This window comes from Thamnophis elegans, chromosome 5 (genome assembly GCF_009769535.1).
Source record: "Thamnophis elegans isolate rThaEle1 chromosome 5, rThaEle1.pri, whole genome shotgun sequence".
In the NCBI taxonomy this organism is placed as follows: Eukaryota; Metazoa; Chordata; class Lepidosauria; order Squamata; family Colubridae; genus Thamnophis; species Thamnophis elegans.
Window position 1 is genome coordinate 55,524,876 of NC_045545.1, and position 26,642 is coordinate 55,551,517.

Here is a 26,642-nt window from a genome sequence, read left to right on the forward strand (position 1 = left end):
TCAACTTCTGCCTACCTACTAGTTCGAAAGCACGTCCTGAGCAAGTAGATAAATAGGAACACTTGAGCAGGGAAATAAGCTGGTGCTTTGTGCAGGTGGTCAGATTCTTGCCAGCTCTGAACCTTCCTGGTTGTGATGGCCATTTGTGAGGTGCATCTTGTGTAGGAGGGGACCTTGGATGGGACATTGAAGGAAGAGCTACTCATCTTTCTTTCTGGTGCAAAGCTAGCTCGCCCTCCTGTGGTGCACCTTGGGAAGCGCACAAGCATGTACCACAGCAGAACTAGTAAATTGGCAGCCAAACTACTAATCTGCATTAGCATTGTAGTCTCCTGGCTAATGTAGCAATGACATACTACTACTACTACTAATAACCTTTTCAAAGGAGTGGTCAGTTTGTAACTGTTCTAAGTTGTTTGATTGATTCTTTCTGCTGTCAATGGAACTCTTTTGTAACTTCCCAATTTCACGATCTATCTCCTTTCTCTTGCTCTTTTTCCATCTCCTAAGTTTCCATTACCATTGGAAAACGCATTACTTTAACTATTCTGATCTCTATTATCAGGGACATATTCTAATCCTTCATGTCCTTCATGTTTTTGTCTGTTTATTATGTCCCTCCTCCATAGCACTAATCTCCTCTTTACCTCTCCAGTGCTCTGCCCATCTTTATCTAAGTCCAAGAAAACAAAACTATCTACTTCACTTCTTGACCACCAACTGTAAGTTCATTGAGCATGCCTGTTGACAGCATTTTTTAATACTTAACATTAATCTGCTTTTCAGTGTACACTTTTAATTTCATAATGAGGTCTTTTTAGACTTTTTAAATTTTTGCTAGCAAAATATTTTCAGCACATTTCAGACTCTTGGAGTTTTAGCCTCCAGTTTGAGGCTAAGTTACCCTTTCCAAAAGTATAGAACGTAAAAATATATGGTGACAATATAGATCCTTGTTTCATATCCTTTTTACTCCAAATTACACTGTTTCTTCAGTTTCAGTTCCTGTATCAGTTTTTCATTCATTATAATAATCAGGTGTTTGGACCCACCCAGTAGCTTTAATATATTCCACATTCTGGCATGATAAAGGCAATCAAGGGTTGGGTCAAATCAAAGAAGAAGGAAATATCTTCCATTTATTTTTCATTCTCAATTCTATTTTAACTATCTTTCCTTCTGCCTTGTGTGAAACTTCTCTTCATTTGACATTTGACATACACTTCTCTCTCCTCGCCCTCCCTCCCTCTCTCTCTCTCTCTCTCTCTTTGTCTCCCTTGCCATCCCTCCCTCCCTCCCCCCCTCTCTCTCACAGACACAATTTCCCCCAATCTCTAGATCTCTTTTCATTTGCATCTAGTGTTTTCATATTTAACAGTCCATTGTCTGTTTTCTGGTGGGACTGTACTGAATATCTCCTATCTCCTTAAATATTTCTTGTTTATTTACATTTCATATTTCTTAACTGCCCACCTCCCTCGGAGAAGGGCTCATTTTTGTTATTCTATAATCTCATCCATAAAACATATAGTCTTTTTCTCTATGACTTCCTATGTATGTATGTATGTATGTATGTATGTATGTATGTATGTATGTATGTATGTATGTATGTATGGCTTGGCCTTTCTTACTTGATGTTAAAGTTCTGCTTTCATCTATTCTGCTTTCATCTGTTCCTCTGGCTTCAGGCTTTAATCTTCTGTCTTGATCTTTTGATCTAAAAGCTACTTGGATTATTTCCTCTTTGAAATCTTATGAATACTTTCCAGTATTTTTCCAGTACTATACCTCTTATCTATTCTTACATTTCCTCAGATATATTTTTATATTAGTTAAATACATGCTTCTTACATTAATATTATCCTGTATATTCTCCAGGTCGCATCTTACTAGGACAGCTATATACATCAGTAATTACATGAGTAATTCATGGTCTTTTTAAAATAATCTGTATCTAGATTTCCTGTTATACATAATATATTTGATGTAGTCTTTTTGGTGGTGCTTGAGGTATAGTTTGTCATTCTGTTGCTTAAAGCTGGTGTTGGCAATGAATAGCAGTAGTATAAGTATAATCTTTATTGTCATTGTATTTAAATACAATGAAATTGGTTAATTTAATAGCACTTAGTAATAGCACTTAGACTTATATACCACTTCACCGTGCTTTATAGCCCTCTCTGAGCGGTTTACAGAGTCAGCATACTGCCCCCAACAATCTGGGTCCTCATTTTACTGACCTCAGAAGGATGGAAGGCTGAGTCAACCTTGATCCAGTCAGAATTGAACTCTGGCAGTGGGTAGAGTTACCTTGCAATACTGCATTCTAACTACTCTATCAGCATTTTTCTCCCAAAACTGTATTTATTTATTTATATTTCATATTTTTAACAGCCCATTTCCCTCAGATTAACCTAAGTCCTTCATTAGTCTTGAATTGTGCCCTCCTTTTTACAGATAGCAATGTCAGTGACTTTTTTAAAAAAACAGCTCCATCCCTCCAGTAATGTCCATCAAAGTCTCCCTTAACATCATCTTTACTCTATGGGATGTAGAAGCTTTCAAATTAACAATTTCAAACCTGATTTTTTTAAAAAAAAATTAAATTATTGAGATTCTGAACAGATGTTGAACATACAGTAATTTTCCAGCCTAAACACCATGGTTGGTATCCTAAAATAGAATTGAAGAGGTAAGCTATGGGATGGTATTTCAGTGTGATGTAGATTTCTAGTTGATTTCAGATCCTCTAAATCAGTCCCTTAAATATGACATCGTCAAATCCTATAGGCGGGATAGACAGTCTGTCTCAGCCTATGATGTGAACAACAGTTTGGAAAAAAGTAATTTATAACATTAGGAAAGAAGAACCATGTTATAAAAGGAAAGAGAGAAATATAATATAAATGCACATTGGGCAAGTTGTAGCCATATTAGATTTGATTATGCTCTGAATCTTAAGCTAATACAGAACTGCAATGTCCTTGTGATCTTTAATTCAGATGTGATTTTTTTTGCCTGTTTGATTACTGAGAATAATGGAGTCTTTTTCATTCTCTCATCTACTTCAGAGGCTTCTGAAATAATGAAAAGTATTGGAGAAGCCATCCAGTATTTACACTCTATCAACATTGCACACCGGGATGTTAAGGTATGTATTATCTTAGACCTATGCAATATAACTGATAATTTCCAAAGCTTTTTCTTAAATACATTTATCTCCACAAATAAAAAGAGGCCTTATTTAATGCAGTATGCTTGAACTATGTGATTTAAAAAAAAATTAAACTGGCAGATTATAAGGGCTCTGTGCATGATGAATGTTCTGAGTTTAGACAGGTTACAACCATAGTTGGGGCTTTTTAAAATCAGTGACACTCTGCTTATACAGCATTCTCCTTTGAAGGATATATCTGCCTTAATTTTATGTCATTGTAGGATCAGGCAAAATCCTTTCTTCAGCCCTTTTAACATTCCTCTGAATTATTTCACCTTGCTCCCAATATTTTTGCTTGCTATTGTGGTATAGCCTTTCTTTTATAATCTTGCTGTTTTCATTTACTGATTGTTCTTATTTTTCTTAATTTAAATGGTTTTTAAGTTATGATATGGCTAACAGCTGATGAGGGATGGCCTCTTGACTGTGAGTGTACAGTACATAAATGAAGTCAAGCAATAAATGTTCTAATTTTAAAAAAGGTTGTTCTTACTCTATTTTACCCTAACTGTTAGCTGTTGGCAGAGTAAAAGAGTAAGAACAATTTAAGGGATTGATTTAGAGCAGGGGTGTCAAACTTGATTTCATTGAGGGCCGCATCAGGGTTGTGTTTGATCTTGGGCGGCCAATGTGGGTGTGGCCAGGGTGAGTGTGACAAGCTCGATGTCACTTGTGTCAGGGGTGCCTGTGGTGGCCCGGGCACTCTGGCAGCTAAAACAGGCTTGCAAGCTCCATTTTTGGCTGCGACAGCCTCCTGCAACCCTCTGCCAGTGAAAACGGAACTCTGGAGTGCCACCTGCGGCCCTCACAAAAGCCATTTTCAGCTGGGATGGCTTCACGCAACTCTCTGCCCTCAAAAACAGAGCTTGGGAGGGCTGCACACAGCCCTCCCGAACTCTGTTTTCGCTGGCAGAGGCACTGTGGGCCGGTTCTTTGCTGTTTCCAGGGCGACTCCACAGGCCAGATCTAAGCCTCCCACAGACCGGATCCAGCCCCCAGGCCTTGACTTTGACACCCCTGATTTAGAGGATCTGAAATCAACTACAGATTTAGTCATGCATATGAAGTGACCTATAAAATTATTATATAAATAAATCCTAGGAATTATTTTGAATAAAATTATTTTGAATGAAATTACAGAGGAAAATAGCATTACATGATTTTATGTGGTGGACTCTTTATCTTCTATGGAGCAAGTTTTAGAAGTTGATGTGGAAGATACCTTTGATTAAGGACTTTATCTTTTTATGTCTTGTAGCCAGAAAACCTTCTATATACCTCAAAAAGGCCTAATGCTGTATTAAAACTTACAGACTTTGGTTTTGCTAAAGAAACCACAACACATAATTCCCTAGCTACACCATGCTATACACCGTACTATGTGGGTAAGTAACCTTACTACACTGGGTAATTTGTGGACACAATCCTTTTTTGATATTGAATCTTACAGGCTTCTGCAATTACAGGTAATGCTCAATATATGACCACAGTTGAGCACAAAATTTCTGTTCCTAAGCAAGACAGTTGTTAAGTGAGTTTTGCCCCATTTTACGACTTTTCTTTCCACAGTTGTTAAGTGAATCACTGCAGTTGTTAAGTTAATAAGTGAATCTGGCTTCCCTATTGACTTTGATTCTCAGAAGGCCATAAAAGCTGATCACATGACTCTGGGACATTGCAATCGTCATAAATATGAGCCACTTGCCAAACGTTCAAATTTTGATCTTGTGACGATAGAGATACTGCAACAGTCATAAGTGTGGCAAATTGTGAGAGGCTAGGTTTTTCAGTCCCACTGTAACTTCAAAGTCATTAAATGAATGGTTGGAAGTTGAAGACTATCTGTATCTTCAGAGGGACGGTGATGGACATACATATTGCTCATGAGTTCTGAAAAGAGCTGGGATGGAACAAGAATCAAAATGTTCAAGAATGCGAGACAGCACTTAATAGGATCTGAAGCATAATTTCTAAGGCTACAAAATTTGGGTTGTAAATCTCCAGACAACCGTTGGGTGGCAGCAAAGTATCTCTGCATTCCTTGAACGTTGTGGAAGTAGTTATGTCAGAAGTTGCCAGGGCATTAAAAACATAAACATATTAAATATATGGAACGTGTTAATATTAGTAAAAGTTAAGTAATACTCTTTAATTTTAATTTCAGCATATTTAAACATGAGCAGAATGAAATCTGAGTATTATTCTGGGTACACCTTAATTTTGGAATGAGATTGCCAGTGTGCTAATCAAAAACCAAATATATCCCTTTTCGTGCAAAAATGGGCCAAACTATCCATTTATAGAGTTAATCCACCTAATTTTACTGATTGGGTGAACAAATATGCTTAGGATGTTTACATTTCTGTTTTCAACATGAATTGGGCAGAATTGAAGCCAGATTTACTGGCATATCCAGAAGATGGGTTTCAATTAGTTTATTCCACCTGGGGGGACTATTTAAATTGTTTTGACATTTTTGCTTCCTAATATGAGGAGTAGTCTGTAGAAATTCTACTTGCAATGTCCAATTTAAACAAGCTTGCTTTCTTAAGGGGAAAAAACTAAGTTTCTAAATCTATAAATGAAGAAAAAAGACAATGCCTATATATACAAATTATGTGAAATATCTTAACCATCCTGTTGATTTAGTTCTAAAAGACTGTGAAGTGACACCCAACTCAGTTACAAAATGACTTATGCAACTTTTAAATCTTTTCGTGTGACCTTACTGATCTTTTGCTGGCAAACTTTCAAATTGTATTTATCAGTCACTCTCAGTGAGGTTGGCTTTCCAGGCAACTGAATGGATAGTTTGTGCCAATAAATTGTGTCCAAATTGCAAATACTGAAGCAAGGGTTTTCCAGGCACAGTGCCAGGGGTAATAAGTTCCTAAATGGACAATTTGTTCTTTTGTAATAGCCTGAATGCTATACTCTTGTTAAAATAAAATATTTCTTTCATTATCCTGCCATGTCATACTTTGCTCTTCTAGTGCTGCTTTTTACCTGCCATAATGGCCTAATAATGTCAGCCTTTTCTTCAGAATTAGCATACTCCCTTTCTTCCTAAAACACAGCCTGGTGGTCTATTGCTGTGTTAAATGGTAATTTTCTGCTACTTCAACAAAAAGGGTGTTTGGTGCTTGTGTCCAGTTTTCAGAGCTACAGGTGACAAGGGAAAAATCTCTCACGTGAGGAAATATAGGACTGAAACATTCCTTTCTCTAATGTTCCCACCACCTTTCTTATTCTTTAGCATCAGCTATAGTAAGATGGTGAAAGACTCTCAGATCTTTCTCCTTGCTCTCTGGTTATAGGAAGTTCTTGAGAGACCTCCATCCCTCTCCTTTGATATTTGACTCATTCTTCTTCTCAATTGTGAGGAGAAATTTACTCATCATGACAAGACAATTGTTTTAACCCTTAACCACAGACTTACTATTTTGGCTATGCTATTACAGCTATGCTGTTTTGCTATTACAGTAGCAAAAAGACATTCAATGTTTTCATGGTTGGATCTAAACATTGATGTATAGAGCAGTAAACCAAAAAATATCAAATCCACATCACGCAGATAACTTTTTGTTTCTTCATCCTTGAACTTCCATGTTTCTTCTCTAATTTTTACATCGATCCACAGAAGGATGGCACTAATAATTATTTTAGAAAATAATAATTTCAAAATCTCTAGGGGAGTAGGTGAATTTCTGAGATTTCTAGCTGCTGGCCATAGTCCAGGTAATTGCACAACAATATTGTGATTAGCAGTTCTGGATCTATTGCTTCCAAAAAGGTGCAGAAGACCATCTGAATTTGTTCTTGCTATATAAATTATTGCACAACGTAGATTGTACCTGGTCATCAATTTCATTGGGAGCTTCATCATTGCTGATGTAAGAATTGATGGCAGTGGGGGTTCCTCATCGTCCATTACAAAATTTTCATCATAATCTGATTCCACTTCCCTCAGATCACGCTCTGCTTCTCCATACCAATATAGAACAGTTTATTCAAAGTTTGCATCAACAAATTGCATTCCTTTTGGTGGAAAACGTGGCCCCAACATTATAAAAAGAAATACATTAACAAAGATCTGCAGTCAAAATGACCGAAACTCAAATTCAAATGCTGCTACCGAAAACACCAAACAACTGACGCAAGTGGGATGCTGCATACACTTTTATTGGTGGGAAAACAAAAGCAATTCGCAACTGGAATGGTCCATTTCTAAAAATAGGGGTGTTCTGAACATTTTGGAAAACTGTTGCGATCACTATGACTGCATGTCTGTGGTTATGGGTTAAGCTACCAAAACAGGAATGCTCATTCAGGTTTTGCAGATGAAAAAAATAATTAGCACTCATGCAGTATAATGGCTGCTTTCCTGTGATACATCTTTCTGCTCTCTATCTTCTCTACTTCACAAATGTTGCCTCATTTGTGGACACCCAGCAGATAGATACTCATATTCAGTTAAATCTCCGTTTGTTTTCCCCTTTAGCTCCAGAAGTACTAGGCCCAGAGAAATATGACAAATCCTGTGATATGTGGTCCCTTGGTGTCATCATGTATATTTTGTAAGTAGCTTGGCTTACTTGGAATCACTTTGAATTTTCTGATCTCTATACTGTATTTTTGATTTTATTGAACCTATAAGCAGGCCCTCCATTATATATCAACTTTTTAAAATCAGTTATCCAGTTCAAGATAATTATCAGCAAGCACTAAAGGTGACACACAGAATATGCTTAGAAGCTCAGTTTATTTCCAGGTCTGGGCGGAGTGTGAGCAGGCTGTCAAAATGGAAATAGTGATAAAGCCTAATTATAAGATAGAATGGAAAGATTGCATGTCTTGGTATTGCTGCTTATATTTCCATTCGAGAAAACAATAATTCATGAGTATAGGGGTATCGGCAATGTTCATAAGCTTCATTCCAAAAGCTGATCTTGACATTTGAATCTCTAAGCAGTTTTGAATCATATTGGTTGATATTTTTCACCAGTCACCAAGTCAGCATTTAAGTTAAAGTGCATATATGAAAATGGTAAAATAGACAACCCAGATAAAAACAAACACGACTTTCCAGTTTCAAATAAGTGAAGTGGGGAAGTGAAGGTAGAGTTTATGATTTCCATACTGGGCTGTAAAAAATATCTTGACAACCAATAGCCAGCATAAATCCCCTGTCAGCTCTGAAGGGGAATACCTTGTCTTGTCATTTGAGTGCTAGCTGCCAGTGCTACTATATAAACATTTAATGCACCTTTGAGGCTGTAGAGATGGGCAGGATTTCTTTCAGGTTTCTACAATTGAGAGCAACAGTGAGGATAACTCATACTTTCTTCTTAAGATGCAGAAATATAATAAGAACAAAGAACACTTGATTGCTCTTGAATTTTGAGGAACAGCAGATCGAAAACAAGAGATAAGGTCCTGGGGTCTGCTACTTTTTTGAGTGGGTGAGATGAGCCACTATTGATGGACCTTTGACTCTAATAACCGAGGACTGTGATAAAATTCTGCCCCATAATTCATTAGAATTATGGGAATAAGGGATTATTTGAACACTGAAAATATCTCACCTTTATTTCCTAAACCAGGTTATTTCAAATGCTGTCATACAAATTATTGCTTTATTGTGCCAAACATCTGCACAAATACTTGAATTTCCTTCACAGTCACAAAATCTGGGGAAAACACTATGAGAACTCAAGATCATTTAACTATTTTTTCTAATATTCAGAAAAATAACACAAGATTTTTTTCTTTCTAAGCCATTTAATCTGGAACCATCATGTAAATTTTCCAGAATTCTATTTTAATGTATTTCCAAACAAAAGCAGAGGGCCATTATGTCAGGTAAGGACACACATAGTCCCATGAATACTAAAAAAAAACCACCAGATAATAGCAAGTGATGACTACTGTCTGCAGCTTTCCATAGCAAACAGCTGCCGTTGCAATCAGTTAGGCTTCTTCTAGCTCACCAATCCACTGTTTGGTTACCAGCTGAGTCCAGTCTCAGAAGTGAGGTGACTGAAAAACACTGACTAACAGCTACTGGAACCATGATATTTCTGGTGAAGAGAGTGCCTGTGGGAATTTATTCTTGAATTTAATCTTCCCAGCATACTCTTTATCAGGGTTACTAAATTAAGAAGAGGGATGCTATTAAAGCTTATTCCTGCTCCTCTGGTGATTAATATCACACCCTCCCTCTTTCGGAGTGTATTCTTGAGGTCATAGCTTTACATTTTTCTTCCATGTGAGCTCAGTATATACAACCTCTATCATCAAACACCCTATGAGGATTCAGATTAAGGAGCACAATGTACCTTCACTGTTTCTGCATTCACCTCTTATCATTGAAGCTGCAAGTGACCCTTGGAAGATAGGAGCAGCCTATAGTGATTCACACTTTAGTAATCTCACAATTAGATATCATATGGGACTGCTTTTGAAAGTGACTGATTCAAAATAACTAATGCAAAATCATTCCTCTCTCTGTTTTGTGTAGACTATGTGGCTACCCTCCTTTTTATTCAAACCATGGTTTGGCGATTTCTCCAGGAATGAAAAAAAGGATTAGGATGGGTCAATATGAATTTCCAAACCCAGAATGGTCTGAAGTATCAGAAGAAGGTAAATATTATTGTGAACTTCAACTATTGTTTTGTTTTGGAAAATAAACAGAAAAAAGTGAGTGAGCTTAATGAGTTTCAAACCCATGCTTTGAATAAGAAAAGAAGTAAAGGGTCTTAGGAGAAACTGTGTAATTTTTAATGTTTGAAAACTTAAAGTCATTCCATAACCTGGCCATGACCCAAGAGATCTGTTTTGTGAGTTTTGAATTCATTCATATACTGTATTCTTAAATGAAGATGTTTGGTAAATTTATCTTCAGCTTCTGCAATGTAGAATCAACCAGAGAAGCATTTTGAATGAAAGTTTATAGGGAGTATGAGTTTTTAAGAAAGCAGGCATTAAAGGCCCCACTATCATATATTTCTAATTTTCAGCACTCACTACAGCAAAATATCAAAACAGACTGAAAATGTTTCCAAGGCTTTCCTTAATGAATGTCACTTCATATTTTGACAAAATATATGGTCATGGCCTTTCCATATATGTTAGATTGTAGTTTGTATTATTTTCTGCCAGCGATTTGGAAAAGATAATGGAAGTTGTAGTCCATCAGATCTGGAAGGTGCCATGCTGGGGGAAGGGATTGGCTTATATTAGCTTTAATGTGTTGTTATGCTTATATAATTAGGCCAACCTGAGAGCAGTGGGAGATGAAGTTGCAGTGCTGTATCTCTTGGACTAAAGGAGAAAATTTTGTCCTCACCATCATCACATCATGCATATGAGAAAACATACTCACATTGTATTGATATATCTGATGTTTTCTTCCTTCAGTTAAACAATTGATTCGAAATTTGCTGAAAACAGATCCTACCCAGCGGATGACTATAACAGAGTTCATGAATCATCCATGGATCATGGTAAGAGCTCAGTTGTTGTTTATTAGAAGCAAATATTTGTGGTCTAATCTAGGAACACCTGAGAATATACTAATTTTCTTTTTCTTTTCTCTCCATAGCAATCAATGCAAGTGCCGCAGACACCTTTGCATACTAGTAGAGTTTTGAAAGAAGAGAAAGACCTTTGGGAGGATGTCAAAGTAAGTCCCTACATTCTATATGCCACATATTTTATTTTTTATTATTAAATTTATATACATTTATATAAATGTATATACATTTATATAGATCTATATGCTGTAATGATAAAGAGTATGCATAGACCCATGATGGCGAACCTATGGTACTCTCTGCGGGCACGCAAGCTCAGCTCAGCTCAGCTCAGCTCTGCTGTACATGTGCCTCCCACTGGCCAGTTGGTTTTCGGGCCTCTGTCATGCATGCGCAGGAGGTAGGGTGTATGTGGGAGATGCACACACATGCGTGGGGTGGACCTGTGGGGGGGGGGTCACTTATGCATGCGGGGGGTTGCACGTGCATTCGCGGAGGTGGGGTGCAGATGGGTCACACGTGCATGTGTGGGGTGGAGCACTCGGGGTGATGTGACACATGCATTGCATTATGGGTATGTATGCACGTGTGTGCTTTCCCACACTTTCAACATTCGGCGCCAAAAAGGTTAGCCATCTCTGGCATAAACAAAGTACAAAATGAAGGATACCCTCCTTCCCGCTGTCTTTCAGTCTTATACTAGAAAAAATTAAATCTGCTAAAAGATTGATCAAAGTCCAGGCTGAATCTGCAGTAGACCCATATTTTTTATAAATGTTTGGTAGCAGCTAAACAAAATAAAAGGAATAGCTGGTCACTGAGCGCCTCAGAATTTAACTGTTAACATTGCTATGCAATTAGTATAAAAGATAGCAGGTAAAAGTCATTTGAAGATATTTAATTTGGAACAGAGGCAATAGTATTCTAAAAAGCCAATACTGAAAATGGCAGTTTTGCATGTGAGGCCCCAAACAATAGAGTGGGGGACCTCCAGAGGGGTGAAGTGTTCCTTATCATTTATGCATGCTGATCTATTTTTATGAGACCTCTACCACCTTCCCTAAATTTGCTGTGGCTTCATTTCTCTGTTGCTAATCTGCAACTTTGTTTTCTCTCTACCCCAATTTAGGAGGAGATGACAAGTGCCTTGGCCACTATGAGGGTAGATTATGAACAGATTAAAATAAAGAAAATTGAAGACTCCTCTAATCCACTGCTCATGAAAAGGCGGAAGAAAGCAAATACTTCTGAAACTGCAGATCTCCCTCACTGAGAATTGAATAGAGCCAGGCTGATGGTTGTGAAAGCAATAATGATACCTATATATTTTTAAAAAGAAATTGGAAACAAGACTGTCCTATCAAACACATGGAATTCAATTCTTTATATCAGACTAGTTACTTGTTCTAGCTGCCTTTCATGTTTCTGATGTTTCTAAAATGAGGCAGGAGACAGCTGCTGTACAAATACACCATTTTATTATTTTTAATTTTGTTTTTATGGTCCAATAGGAAAAATATTCTGATAATTGGATTTTTATTGGTAAAATCTCCCCTGGTAATCCCTTGACCCTCAGAAACACTGAAATTTCTGTGATAACCTTATAAGGGTTAATAATAATATATATATCTATATTTTTAAAATTACTGTAGAGTTGAAATCCCAACAGAGTCCTGCACGAAGTATTATGGTATTGATTGTTTTGTTTAAAGATAAAGGCTTTTGGTTTGTTTCAAAGGAGCTTCTGGGTCATTGAAGAAATCCCATCTGAAACAAAGACATTGTTGATTTTTTTTGTCTTCATTTAACAAGAACTGTTCTGTTGTTTGTGCAACTTGTAAAGACCTCAGTTTCCAATCTTAAAAAGTTAATTAATTAAATGTCCCAGTGTAAGATACCATCTTAAACTTTCTGTCACTCACCGGTATGCACAGGATTATTTCCCTTTTGCTTGTGATTTAGCAGATCATATATAATGCTGTGGTAGGATGTTTAGTAGAAGGAGAAAGTCCCCACTTTTTTCAGTTTAACTTGAATTTCTGAGGGATAATGGTGGGATCCATGATGCACTCAGAAATCAATTATGATCTCAGGGTATTTAGGTAGCATGACAGAAAGAAGGTGTTTGCTGGTTAACTGATCTCTTTCATTAGCTGATCCTGGAGCAGTATACCAAAATATGTCTTGTTGCCCAGTTTCCATCATCTCATTCAGTGTCAAACTGAATTCATTTTAAAAGAAGTCATGCTGTTGCATTTTGTAGCTGTTCATGGTGGCCCCCTTTTTTCTGAAAAAAAAATTACTAAGAACCCACAACTCTTGAGACTGACTGCTTACATTTGAGATAAGCATTGCATGGAAGCTTCAGATAGATTCAGATTCACGTAGGATGGAGTCTGCCCTCGCCATAAAGAGTAAAAGGATAAATGCCACAAAACTTAAGGTTTTTTTGTTGGATGAATACCTTTTGTAGGTAGTAGTTGGCAATGTGGCACAAATATGTGATGGTGATGGTGTGAATTCTGTTTAGAAAACCAAAGGGCCACATTCTTATTTTCAATAAGATGGAATGTAGCTACAAAGTTTGCAAACTTCAGCTGGGATTATCTTTTTTAAAATTGAGAGTTTTTCTGATTCTTATAATTATTTCATGGAGGAGAAAATCTTTGTATACAAGTTTGCCTCATTTTCCTGATGGTCAATTTTTCTTCCCCCCTCTCCACCCAATATATCCTGCCATGAATGGATATCTTTTATCATATTTGTTTTATTGGTATTTTTTAAGCACACATACTTGCTTTCCTTTCCATTTGAAAAGAAAACTTTAGCTTTTAGTGACATTTTAGACACTGTAAGGAACTTTAATTTGTAAAAAAAATGTTCAGTTTGTTTGGGTGTCTTATTGCTAACGAGGATTTGGTCTGTTTTCCTGCTTTCCCTCATTTTGGATTAAAGACACCTAATACATCAGTGTTTGATTTTGTGTTTATGTTTGTTAATTGTTGCCTTGCACACCAGTCTGACTGGACAGTTTCCACTATGATAATTACATGTCCTTGAGCTTTATTGTAATCAACATATGTGCATGTTTTTGCACTTATAAAAGTTACCAGCACAGTTCTGGCCATGCTTGTTTGGAAGGAAATCCTGTCATCTTTTGTGAGTCTTTCTGATAGGAGTCTGCTCTCATTGAGTGGAATAGCAGAGGACTTTAGTGGCCTCTCCTTCAGTAGTCACAGACACATTGTTGGCTTTGGTGATACAAAAAATAAAATCCCTCAATCTGCTGAGTAATGCAAAGATCTACATACATAAAGCTTGAACAGTCGCTGAATGCACCCAATCAGAACTTTGTCTATGAATGAGCAAAATTGCATTTTTAAAAACGTTGCCGAATTATAACCTCCAACATTCCACAGCACCAGCCATGTTGACTGGAGATGCTAAAAGCTGTCATTTTTAACATACTTTTCCATAACTCCATTCTAGTCTTTCCATAGTCTTAAATAGAAATTCCACCATCTTAAACCTCCAGTTGTGTTTCCTTACAACTTCTATTATCAACCAATGTCATAGCTAATGATCACATAAATAGAAGGGGAAGGAGGAAAGTTCCTTTAGAATCCTGTTGGTACTTGCCTATCCCCCTCATCAGTTTGATTATCCTAGATTGTGGTGGAGACAGATGCAACAAAATATTAACATTTGGTTGACATATTCAGTTGGACAACAAATCTTTTCCCCAGGATGATGACAAAATATTGGAAATGCAATTCCCTGGAGGAAGCAGCTCTTCATTTTGGTTGAACATTCCCTCTAGACAGAGTCAATTGTTTATATTTGGAACTATCACTGTTCATAAAGGGAATTAATGTTGGACCTTTTCAAATGAGCTTCTTTTAATTTTTGAAGAGATATTTCCCCTAGTTTCCTCTAGGCGGAGCCACTTGTTTAAATTTGGAGCTATCACTGTTCAGAAAGCAACTGAATGTTGGACCTTTTCAAATGAGCTTTATAAATTTCTGGAGGGATGTTTCTTTAATTTCTGGAAGAATGTTTCCTCTAGTTTCCTCTAGACGGAGCCATTTGCTTACATTTGGAGCTGTCACTATTCAGAAAGAAAATGGACCTTTTCAAATGAGCTTCTTTTAATTTCTGGATTAGGCTGGGCAGTTTCTGTGTGATTGATATCACACACAGCATTTTTATTTCCCGTGTTTCTGGCTAATAGGTTTTGATTGGTGGGCAGGGTGAGAAACAAGTAGAATGGGAAGATGCCAGACATCTTTCATTTTGACTAAGTCGTGTGAGCTGAATGAGCACAAAATTATGTGAAAGTTACGATTGCCAATCCTTGGGCTAGTTACAATGGGGAAAGCGCAACATGTCTCCTTTGCTGTTGAGTCAATGTTTCAAACTTAAGAATTTGTCATTTTAAATGAATTGTCATTTAAGAAGCCTGGGTTAAATACAGGATGTGAAAACAAACATCTCAGCATACCTCTGAGAGCCAGATAAAACTCATTATTTCAATCATGCAAGATGGTTTAGTGACTCCCTTGCTTCGTAAAAAGGAACATTTTTAAACATTTGTTCCTCTTTAGTGATGCTTGTAAACTTTTGGAAGTTTGCCAAGTATGCGAAACTTTACATAGTCATTATTAGGAACAATGGTAATATAAGGAACATTTTTAAAAATCCAGATTCAGTCACACAAATCTATAATATGTCTTTTTGAAATTTTTTAAATGGAAAAAACCCATTAATTTGGCAGTTGCTTTTGATTTTCTTTTTCAGTTGGATTTAATTTGTATCAGCCACGTGTGTGGACTTTTCTTTTTCCTGCATAGTTCTCTGTTCTCCAGTAAGACTGTTTTTGAATGGTTGGACTCTTATATCAAGAGGCATTTTTTATTATATTGGGAAAAATGTCATCATTCTGTACAGGAGACAAATGGAATATTGCTGTAGGGATTCTGTACATATGCTCTATTTTAGAATTAAAACTCTGCCCAAGGGAAGCTAAAATAAAATAATAAATAAAATAAAATAAAATATGTAATAGAGAGTATTTCTTCAATGAAATGAAATATTCCTAAACAAGATGCCTGGCTCCTAATACTGTAATAACACAAAGCAAAAGAAAACACTTTTATAGTGCTTCCAAATGTTTCAATCTCTTCACATACATCATTTTTATTGAAACTCTTACAACAAACTGAAGTCACAAATTTTCTATGTCCAACTTCTCTGAAGTTACATATGATTTGGTAACTTTCACTTATCGGGACCTATGAACAGCAAGAGAGCCTGCTGGGTTCAAGTATGATAACTGCAGATATGTGACATGGGATTGGCATGGAATTCAATTAAGCAGACTTCTCTTTAACATATACAAATTCATATCTAAACAAAAAAGAAATGCAATTACTTTAGGCATTACTCAGACCTGCTATTGAGTCTCAGTGAACTGCAGAGTACAGGAATGAATGTCTACTGAAATAGTGCTCTAATCTTCTTTATCTCATTTACTATTAGTTTGCAAAATCTGTGGGAGTGAGATCCTATACTGGTTTCCCAGTGTTATCTTACCTAAATATCACTATGGCTAGTTTCCACCCTTCAAACCCTTCAAGAGGGAATCTTGTAATTATTTGGGGCTGGTATGGAATTCTGAATACATTTTACAAGCTTCTCACTAAATGACAGTTCCATGGAGCATATTCTTTTGCAAAATCTTTCCTCAGAATATGAGGGTGAGGGAGCATCCGATCTGGGGATCAAAGAGAATAAAACTAAAAGCTTGAAGGAAAAATATGCATGTTTAACAGAAACAGAGAGAGGGCATAATTTTTGTGAGAGATTTCTAGATAGACAAAGCAACAATGAGAATGAATACAATGTTCACTACAAAAGTGAGCAAACCTTTTATGATACTGAAAAGAATTTATTGAGAATACAAAATATCTGCTATTGGAGAAAGGCTATCTTGTTCAGAAGTGTGTCAGTCAAATCACATAACACAAATTTATTAGAAGACAAAGTCTTTGTCACCTCAGTTAGCCCACTGTTGAGTGTTCTTTTCAAACTGTTCCCCCCATATTGTCATTGTGTTGTAGTGATGTACTGCTGTTATTTTTTTTGTATTCTGTATTGCGATTACAAATTTTAAAAACAAATAACTCCTAAAGAATTGCCAAGTCAGCCAGGGCAGAAGATGCTAAATAGGTACTTAGGATTTCAGTCATGTCTACAAGAACCATATTGCTGCTACCTTAATTTTTTAGCTTATGTTGTATGTCACGTTCTAGCCAATGGTTTTGGTTAGAAGGAAAATTATGAGTCAGAACTTTTGGGTTTGCCATCCTGTATTGGAAAGAGTAACACACACAGACTTTTTTTGACACGTCTGAAGTGATAATATAGCACATGTGAAATAGAATCCATTTCTTTGAAGGCCTCATTGTGAAAAATATTCTTTTTTGTCAATCAGTGGGAGGTGATAAGTGCAAGAAAATTCAGTGTAAGAGATTCAGTGTAATACAATTCTTAAGTAGGTGTTTTTGGAAGCATAATGGAAAATTATTCAAGTTTATGTCTAAGTGATGTCTTTTCTGAATATCAGGCTTTGTGAGAAAGTTGGGGTATGTATGTGTGTGTGTTTGTATGTGTACACCCACATAGATACACAGTTCACATACATGTGTGTATATGTATATATATGGGAATAAATAGGACTGGTAGGGTCAGGATTGCTTGTTTTCAAGTAATCAAAACCACAGAATTTACTGGCGGAAACAAATGTGATGTTCTGATTACTCTTTTTACATTTGGTTCAGGATCAATATGCTTACGCCAGGGGTTGGCAACTTTAAACACTCAAAGAGCCATTTGGACCAGGTTCCCACAAAAAAGAAAACACAGTGAATCACAAAGATCCTAACCGGAAGCTCCCCATTCAATTCTGGAGCTGATCAGAAGTCCAGTTCCCCCACCATAGAGTCTCCACCTAGTGTGACTTCCTTTTTCCTCTATTTGTCCTAACTGAAAGCCCTATCAATTGTGGAGCCAACCAGAAAACCCGCTCCTTGCAATAGAGCTCCTCTTGGCACGCCCATGCTTCCAGCTCTCCCAACCAGAATGTCCTCTCAAAATTGTGGTGATGACAGGGAGCTGCAACGCAGGATGAAAGAGCCACATGCAGCTCCAGAGCTGCGGATTGCTGACCCCTGGCTTAAGTCCTTCAGCTTGATATCACCCAACAGGCATTCCTGACTAAGGTGGGACTTACTCATACTTTCCTGGCTTCCAGCCTAAAGACCTCCAGTGAATACAAACTGCTCCCCATTTTAGAGGGTAGCATATTCCAATGTTTGACAATTATAAGGAAATGATTATTATTTATGGTTTGTTGCACAGTCAGTCTGATGCTTGGACTGTCAAGCATCAGACTGACTATCAAGTCCTTCCAAGGATAGGCAGGTGAAGTTTGATGGTGTTAAAGATTATTATTATGCATTACCTGACTCCAGATTAGGTGCTTATAACACACACACACACACACACACACACACACACACACACACACACGAAATTAACAATTAAACAAGATAATAAATCTGTCCAGCAACTCCAAAACATATGTAACAGATCTATAAGGGGTTTCAACTTCCCAAGGCCAGAATTTGAGAAAAGAGTCAGGACTTTCAGGTCATGTGAAATGTCATTAAGGTGGAAGCCACCTGTATTTCAGGGTGAATCTCATTCCAGAGGATAGCTGCCACAAAACAGAAGTATGGCTTCAGTTGTATGATTACAATGGCCATTGTTTTCTCTCCCCCTCACCCTGCTTCTATTTGCAGGCTGAACATTATTGATGGTTTCTAATCACCTCACTGTTATGGTTGCCCTCCTCTGGAATATAAAATTAAATAATATGTTTATTTCAGTGAACTGTTTCTGTTCTTTGGCCCATAAATGAATTTGTAAGCATCTCAAATCTTATAAATAAAATGCTGGAAGTCAAACCTAAAGCACTGCTCAAATTCAACACATTGTGGAGATGAATTGCAGTTGTGCACTGTGGTCTTTCTCTTCTCCCTTTTGTCCTGTATGCGTCTTCTCCTGCCTTCACTATGAACTGATTTCCTATTTCCCAAGCCTATTCTGCTTCCTGTTTTCCCATTCCCTTCTGTTTTCCCACTCACTTTCTTTTGATTATCTGCTTATCTGAGTCATAGTTAAAAGATAAGACCTATTGTGAGATAATTACTCACAAGTTTCTGTGCTAGCTTTCCAAAAAAATCCCAGGCATGCAAGAGAGGTCAGGACTATTGAAATCAGAGGGGAGGAACTTGGGCTAAATTGGAGGATATCAGGAAATTCCCACCTTTTCAAAACTTCCATCTTCCATTGTCATGCTCACTATTTGTAATTTTATAAAACAACATTTATACTCAGTGTTTTCTTACTAAATTTAGATATTTTGCTCATTGCCCAATATTGAAAATCCAATGTTGTATTTAGAATGATAGTTAAGTACACTACATTTGTCTTTTAATTATAGACTGTTGGCAGTGACGTGCGGTGAGGTTTATGGCTGGTGGCAGTACTCTCCCCCGACACCGCACTGTCTAAAGCGCTTTCTTTCTTTCACCCGCCTGAGCTCTGACAGGTGGGTGAAAGAAGGCGCCAGCCTGCCAGCTCACTTTCTTTTGTCCACCTCTATATCTGCAGCAGCGGACATAGAGGTGGACAAAAGAGAGCGAGCTGGCGGGCTGCCACTTTCTTTTGCCTAGAGGCGGGAAGCTCAGGCGGGCTGCCACCTCTGGGCAAAAAAAAGAGAGCGCCAGCCCGCCAGCCCATCTGAGCTGCCCACCTCTAGGCAAAAGAAAGAAAGCGCCAGCCCACCAGCTTGCCTGAACTGCCCGCCTCTGGGCAAAAGAAAGCGGCAGCTTGCCAGCAGAGGCGGGCAAAAGACCTGCCTCTACTGGCAGGCTGCCATGGACACAGAGAAAGAAAGCTGGCGGGCTGCCCTCCCTGCCTCTCCTACCCCATTCCCTCTCTTCACTCTCAAACAAACTCTCTCTCAAATTGAGAGACACACACACAAATTACTTACAATTACTTACAAATTACATTAATTTTGAATTTCTCGCCCCCCTCCGACTCACATACCTTTTCCAGCTGTTTCACAGAGGATTTCAACTCTGCTCTTGCCTGCCATCATGAAAATGTAAAAATGTAAAAGGAAAAAGGCAAGAGCTGCTGAGGTCAGGCTGGGCTAGCTGCTGCCAGAGTCCCCAATGGATGACTCTGCTTAACTGTTTAAAAAAGCCTCTTTAAAAACGCCCTCTACAGGAGGAGGCAAGAGAACCACGTGCCTCATCTACATAAGGAATTTTTCAGCTTTTAACCCTTGCTTAACTCTGCTTGAGTGATCATAAAGTCAGACTAAATGAGGCATGTGGTTCTCCTGCCTCCTCCTGTAGAGGGCACTTTTTAGAGACTTTTTTAAACAGTTAAGCACTAAGCAGAGTCATCCACTGTAACTGGCAGCAACTACCTCAGCCTTTTTCCTTTTACATTTTTTTTTCTTTTCATGATGACAGTGGTGAGGCTCTGCCTCCCCTGCCTCCCCTGACTGCACGTCACTGATTGTTGGTTGTAATTTAAAGAAATAACATCACAATGGATAATTAATCTCAGTGCTGCATAATATAAAAAACCTCAACATTTACACATTTTCTCCATCATGAAAAATGGCACTTGGAATAACATTGTCTCCTGAATTGGTGCCTGTTATGAAATGATTAAGATGCAGGAGTTTTTGTCATTAAAATAACCCTAGCAGCCTAATTTAAATAGCTTGAGGTGGTGACTGAAGGTTCTTCCTCTTCCTCTTAATTTCATGCTATTGTAACAATATAATTCACTAGGAGATAGAAATAGTCACTGGAGAAATGTGAACTTCTCCATTGTTGTTTACATATGATGTTAGATAATTTTCATTTATGCAATTGTGATGATTTATTCAGGTCAAATTATGTTTTGATTTCCAAATTTGGATAACGTGATCTTGAGGCTTTTGCCCGCAAGAAGTAAAATTAAATATTATACTGTGATCACATTGCCTCTGACTAAGAGCAAGCAATCAGGAATGAAATACATATAATTGAAATACTTGGGTAGAATTCAGAAATGTCACTAATCTGTTTGGGCAGTTTAGAACAATGATGGCGAATCTTTTCAGCACCAAGTGCCCAAACCAAATGTGTGCACGTATGCTGGAGCACCTGAAACCCCAAAACCATCTGGCTGGTGCTCATGTGCATGCCGTCCACCTGGTCTTTGGGTTTCCGGTGTGTGCATGCCCCCTGGCCAGCTGGTCTTCAAATGCTCTGGAGCACCAGAAACCCAAAGGCCAGCTGGCTGGTGTGCATGCGCACACCAGCCACCTGGTCTTTGGGTTTCTGGTGTATGCCTGTTGGCCAGCTGGTCTTGGCATGCGCCTGAATGCCAGAAACTGCATACACCAGAGTGCCAGAAACCCAAAGACCACCTGGTTTTTGGGTTTTGGGCGCTCTGGGTGCGCAAAGACTAGCTGGCCGGCATGCATGTGCACACCGGAAACCAAAAGAGCATGTGCCCACAGAGAGGGCTTTGCATGGCACCTCTGGCATGCATGCCATGGGTTCATCATCATGGGTTAAGAACTTCAAGAGCATAGGCTGGCCTCTTCATAGTAGGGCTATATTGGAGGCATAACCACTTCCTAGGTTACAAAATCGAGAGGGTCAGAAAATTTGGATGATGGGCACCATATTGAGAATCCCAAGTCTACATATATTCATTTTAATATCAATTCCTCACTTTTCTGTAAGAGAAACATCCAAAATATGTATAGGTACTACTTAACCTATGATCACAATTGAGGTTGGAATATTGGTTATAACTTCTTGTACTTGTAAGTTGAGTCACTACATGAATGGACTTGATTTTATGATTTTCATGTGGTGGATGCCTGGCCCTGTTGCACCGTACTGGTTGCAACAGGATTCGGAACCCACTACTGGTTTCCATCCAGTACATTTTGGGATGGGTCATTTTACATTCAAAATGCATTAGAAAAGCCAAATAAACTTAAAAATATTAAAATGGGATCCTTTGACATTTTATCTGCTACCTTTTAGTCAAAAAAGTCACTATCATTACATATCTATGTCAATAAATACATGCAGTTGAATACAACATATTTTTCATATTTCTTTATTGTAGATGCAATCAAGGATGAAAACACCACTAAATGTCAGCTAATTCAAGATAAAGCAAACATTTGTCTGATGTTAATTTAATGTCTTCAATCAGATATTTGTAATACTGATTATGCAAATGTGATTATTAAGAAATATTACTAGAATTTTGAGTAAAATTGTTTATAGTAAATTCTTTTGTCTTGTGGTACACTGGAAAATCTAACATGTGCACAAACCAATTATGATACCATATCAGCTTGAAAGCAAGCGACTAGCTTCCTCTAGACCTATATATATTTGTAGATGTAGGTCATAAAGATCAGATTTATCACATGCTGTTACTTAAGTTGGTTTCCTGCAATGTTACCATCAATGTGCAAACTGATTATATTTTTACCCCTTTTGCCTACCGTCTCTGTAAGTTGGGCATACAGATATGGAACATTTGCTGCAAAGAGAAATGAAAAATTCTATCTCGAACTTCTAAGACTTGTTCAGTTTACCAACTATACACCCACTATTTTGCCAGGAAAAAAATGCCTTGTGCTGTGTTAGTATCCACAACATTTGGTCACCATGAGGTAAAAAAGATGTTGAGACTGTAGAAAGAGTGCAGAGAGGAGCAACAAAGATGATTAGGGGATTAAGAAAAAGGAACAAAAAATAAAAACAACAACTAGATGGTTTCATTAGGGTAAAATAGATGAAAAGAGGAACATGAAATGATAATTTGGTATAACTTTGAAGGGGCAATTAATGATATTGTTTATATAACAAGAAAATAAGTTTAAGATGGAAAATATTAGAAGACAATAATAGAGTTGAAATTGGAAATAGAATTATGATGTAAAATGGATTATGTGTAAAAGAGGATGTAAAAGGGGAGAACCTGGACAAAGCTTTGTTCATAAATATGTTATTTGTATTAAAAAAACAATAAAAACTTAATTAAGAAAAAAATATAATTAGGGGACTGGAGGCTAAAACATATGAAGAACAGTTGCAGGAACTGGGTATGTCTAGTTTAATGAAGAGAAGGACTAGGAGAGACATGATAGCAGTGTTCCAATATCTCAGGGGCTGCCACAAAGAAGATGGAGTCAAGCTATTATCCAAGCACCTGAGGGTAGCACAAGAAATGATGAGTGGAAACTAATTAAGGAGAGAAGCAACTTAGAAATTTCCTGACAGTTAGAACAATTAATCAGTGGAACAACTTGCCTCCAGAAGTTGTGAATGCTCCAACACTGGAATTTTTAAAGAAGATGTTGGATAACCATTTGTCTGAAGTGGTGTAGGGTTTCCTGCCTAAGCAGGGGGTTTGACTAGAAGACCTCCAAGGTCCCTTCCAACTCTGTTATTCTATATTTGAACATGATTTAACTGATTCTATGGACCAAAATACAGCTTTCCTCATTTCTACTACCTTTTTTTTATCTTTAGTGACAGTTCTAGTCCTGCCTTAGGCATGAAAGCTGCCTGGGTGACATTGGGCCAGGCATTGTCTCTCAGTTCACCTCACTGGTTTATTGTTCTCAAAAAACAGGAGGTGGAATGGCTATTAGGTATGTTTGCCAACATAATTATAAAATAATAAAGCAGGATTAAAAAATCTAAAATATATAATAAAATATTCATTCTGGATAGCTCCTAGGATAAGTTATGACTGGTGACTTTTGCAATTTAGGGCTTTCCACTCATTACTGTTCATTAATTTGACATGGTTGTGGAGCAAGAGGGAAGGGGAAACTCAGCCACTCGTGACTGGTTAATGAGGTGGCAAATGTTGGTCAAGAAAAACAAAGTAAAGGCATAAATATACAGTAGTGTAACCAGGGGTGACTGCATAACAAAATATTCCCCCCCTTTTTTATATATGGATTGCATATTAAAAGAGATCATCTGCCATCTTGATTATTTTCCGACACTCCCTTTTTATAGGTGTCCCTGAACATCTGTAGGAATGCTGGCTCTAGCCAAGTCTTCGATCTTAAAGCATTTCAAAACAACTGGCGTGCATGCCCAGCGGGGAAACATAATTTGCTTAAAAATGTTATGGAAGACCTGTACTGAAGCACACAGTCAGAATTGTTCTAGTCCTAAGAAAGAGCATAAGACACTGCAGTTGCCATTTGTCCTAAGAGTGTTTGTATATACACAACCTGGTCACCTGGTCACAGGGATAGGCTGCTGGGGGTTCACAGGGGTTTGGGAGAACCACTAGCTAAGATTCTGTGTAGTTCAGAGAACCCCCAAATTCCACTCCTGGCTGGCCCTACCCTGCTCTGCAGCTTCCAGGAGTCCCCACAGGATCCATTTTGGATGCAGGTAAGTGCAGGGCGTGTGTGGAGGCTCAGGGAGGGCAAGAAACAGGCCTAACAGAAGTTTGGGAAGGCCGGAAATGGGCCCATTTCTGGCCTCCAGAGGGCCTCTGGAGTCTGGGGAGGCCTTTTTCGCCCTCACGGAGACTTGAACCTCTGGAGCCCAAGGATGGTAAAAACGCCTCTCCCCCCATGGTGCAGGAGGCCAACTAACCATGCCACCATGGTCACACCCACCCAGAAACCTGGCACAAAACCCCTTGCTAAAATTTTTGAAGCCCACCCCTGCTGACCTGGATAGACCAATGTGTGTGCCCCTCACTACTGCCACAGATAATCTAGAAATGGAGTGAGGAGGGGCTGTACTGCACAATGCACTGGAAGTAGATCCCTCAGAGACCCTGGTGACATTCCTGGCAGTCATTTACTGGCCAATCCTTTACTCTCCTGCTATGTCATCTGGTCCCATCCGAACACTTTACTTGTGCTCTTGGAAAAGAGAAATATTTTATATTTATATAACTAGAGCCAGTTTTATCTAGTGTTAAAGCTTGAAACCAAGAGACTATGAGTTGTAGTCTTGTCTTAGAGATGAATGATAGCTGGGTGACTTTGGGCCAGGCACTCTCTCTCAGTCTATGGCATGTTTTTTGAAAATATTTTTTCTTTCTTTCTACTTATCATGACGCAGTGACTAAGATGCTAAGCTTAATACAATACAATAGCAGAGTTGGAAGGAACATTGGAGGTCTTCTAGTCCAACCCCCTGCCTAGGCAGGAAACTCTATACTGTTTCAGACAAATGGCTATCCAACATCTTCTTAAAGACTTCCAGTGTTGGGGCATTCACAACTTCTGGAGGCAAGCTGTTCCATTGATTAATTGTTCTAACTGTCAAGAAATTTATCTTCAGTTCTAAGTTGCTTCTCTCCTTGATTAGTTTCCACCCATTGCTTCTTGTTCTACCCTCAGGTGCCTTGGAAAATAGTTTGACTCTCTCTTCTTTGTGGCAACCCCTGAGATATTGAAACACTGCTATCATGTCTCCCCTAGTCCTTCTTTCTATTAAACTAGACATACCCAGTTCCTGCAACTGTTTTTCATATGTTTTAGTCTCCAGTCCTCTAATCATCTTTGTTGCTCTTCTCTGCACTCTTTCTAGAGTCTCCACATCTTTTCTACATCGTGGTGACCAAAAATGAATGCAGTATTCCAAGTGTGGCCTTACCGAGGCATTATAAAGTGGTATTAACACTTCATGTGATCTTGATTCTACCCCTCTGTTTATGCAGCCTAGAACTGTGTTGGCTTTTTTGGCAGCTGCTGCACACTGCTGGCTCATATTTAAATGGTTGTCACTTGTTGATCAGAAAGGTCGAATTCCTAGCGCCACATAACGGAGTGAGTGCCTGATGCTTGTCCCAGATTCTGTCTTTTGTAGATCGGATCAACTCTGTTATTCTTTATTTTGTACACGGAGGGAAGCCTGTGTGCCCCTCACTACTGCCACAGATAATCTAGAAATGGAGTGGGTCCAATACTATTCGACATCTTCATAAATGATCTAGATGACCAGAATGAGTACTCATCAAATTTGCAAATAATACCAGAATTGCTCAATTCTCCGGAAGGTAGGCTCAAGATCAAAAGGATCCTGATAGATTGAACATTGGGCCTTATTCAACAAAATGCAATGTCAAACTTCAAAACGTGTCCTGCTGTTGTAGCCATCGTTTCGTTTTTCAGCTTGCCACAGACTATGTGGGAGAGGGGAGACATTTGGAAGGCCATCCCAGACAACAACAAGAAACCATCCTGTGGGAACCGAGGTCATCTCAACAGCAGTTTATCAATGCCCTGAAGGACTTGCCATAGTGACACCAGAACACCTAATTGGACAGTGTGACCTGGCCAAAAGAGGGGAGGAAATAACTCATTCTTTATTTAGGTAAAAACCACAAGAACTAGAGTGAGTTAGTTTTGTTTCACATGTGCCGAAATGATGTACTCAATAAAGTTATGCTTAAAGAGATCTGATCTAGATCCCTTTCAGCTTGGTTTCAGGCCTGGTTACTGCACCGAAACCGCTTTGGTCGCACTGGCCGATGATCTCTGGCAAACCAGGGATAGAGGACATTCCTCTATCCTGGTGCTTCTTGACCTCTCAGCGGCCTTCGATACCATCGACCATGGTATCCTTCTGCGGTGGCTGGAAGAGGTGGGAGTGGGAGGCACCATTTTATGGTGGTTCTCCTCTTACCTCTCTGGCAGGTCGCAGTCGGTGTTGGTCGGAGGACAGAGGTCAACCCCT

General features: G+C 38.4%; 1 protein-coding gene across 1 annotated transcript in view; it reads left to right on the forward strand.

The window, feature by feature from the left end:
- MAPKAPK2 (MAPK activated protein kinase 2) overlaps positions 1–13,725 on the forward strand; it is a 76,671-nt gene extending 62,946 nt beyond the window's left edge. Inside the window, exons 4-10 of the mRNA XM_032217984.1 lie at positions 3,072–3,151; positions 4,476–4,602; positions 7,719–7,794; positions 9,738–9,862; positions 10,640–10,725; positions 10,824–10,904; positions 11,885–13,725. Of these exons, the coding sequence (XP_032073875.1) occupies positions 3,072–3,151; positions 4,476–4,602; positions 7,719–7,794; positions 9,738–9,862; positions 10,640–10,725; positions 10,824–10,904; positions 11,885–12,028 (719 nt within the window). The 3' untranslated portion in view covers positions 12,029–13,725. The remainder of the gene's footprint in view (positions 1–3,071; positions 3,152–4,475; positions 4,603–7,718; positions 7,795–9,737; positions 9,863–10,639; positions 10,726–10,823; positions 10,905–11,884) is intronic.
- Positions 13,726–26,642: the final 12,917 nt, after the last annotated feature.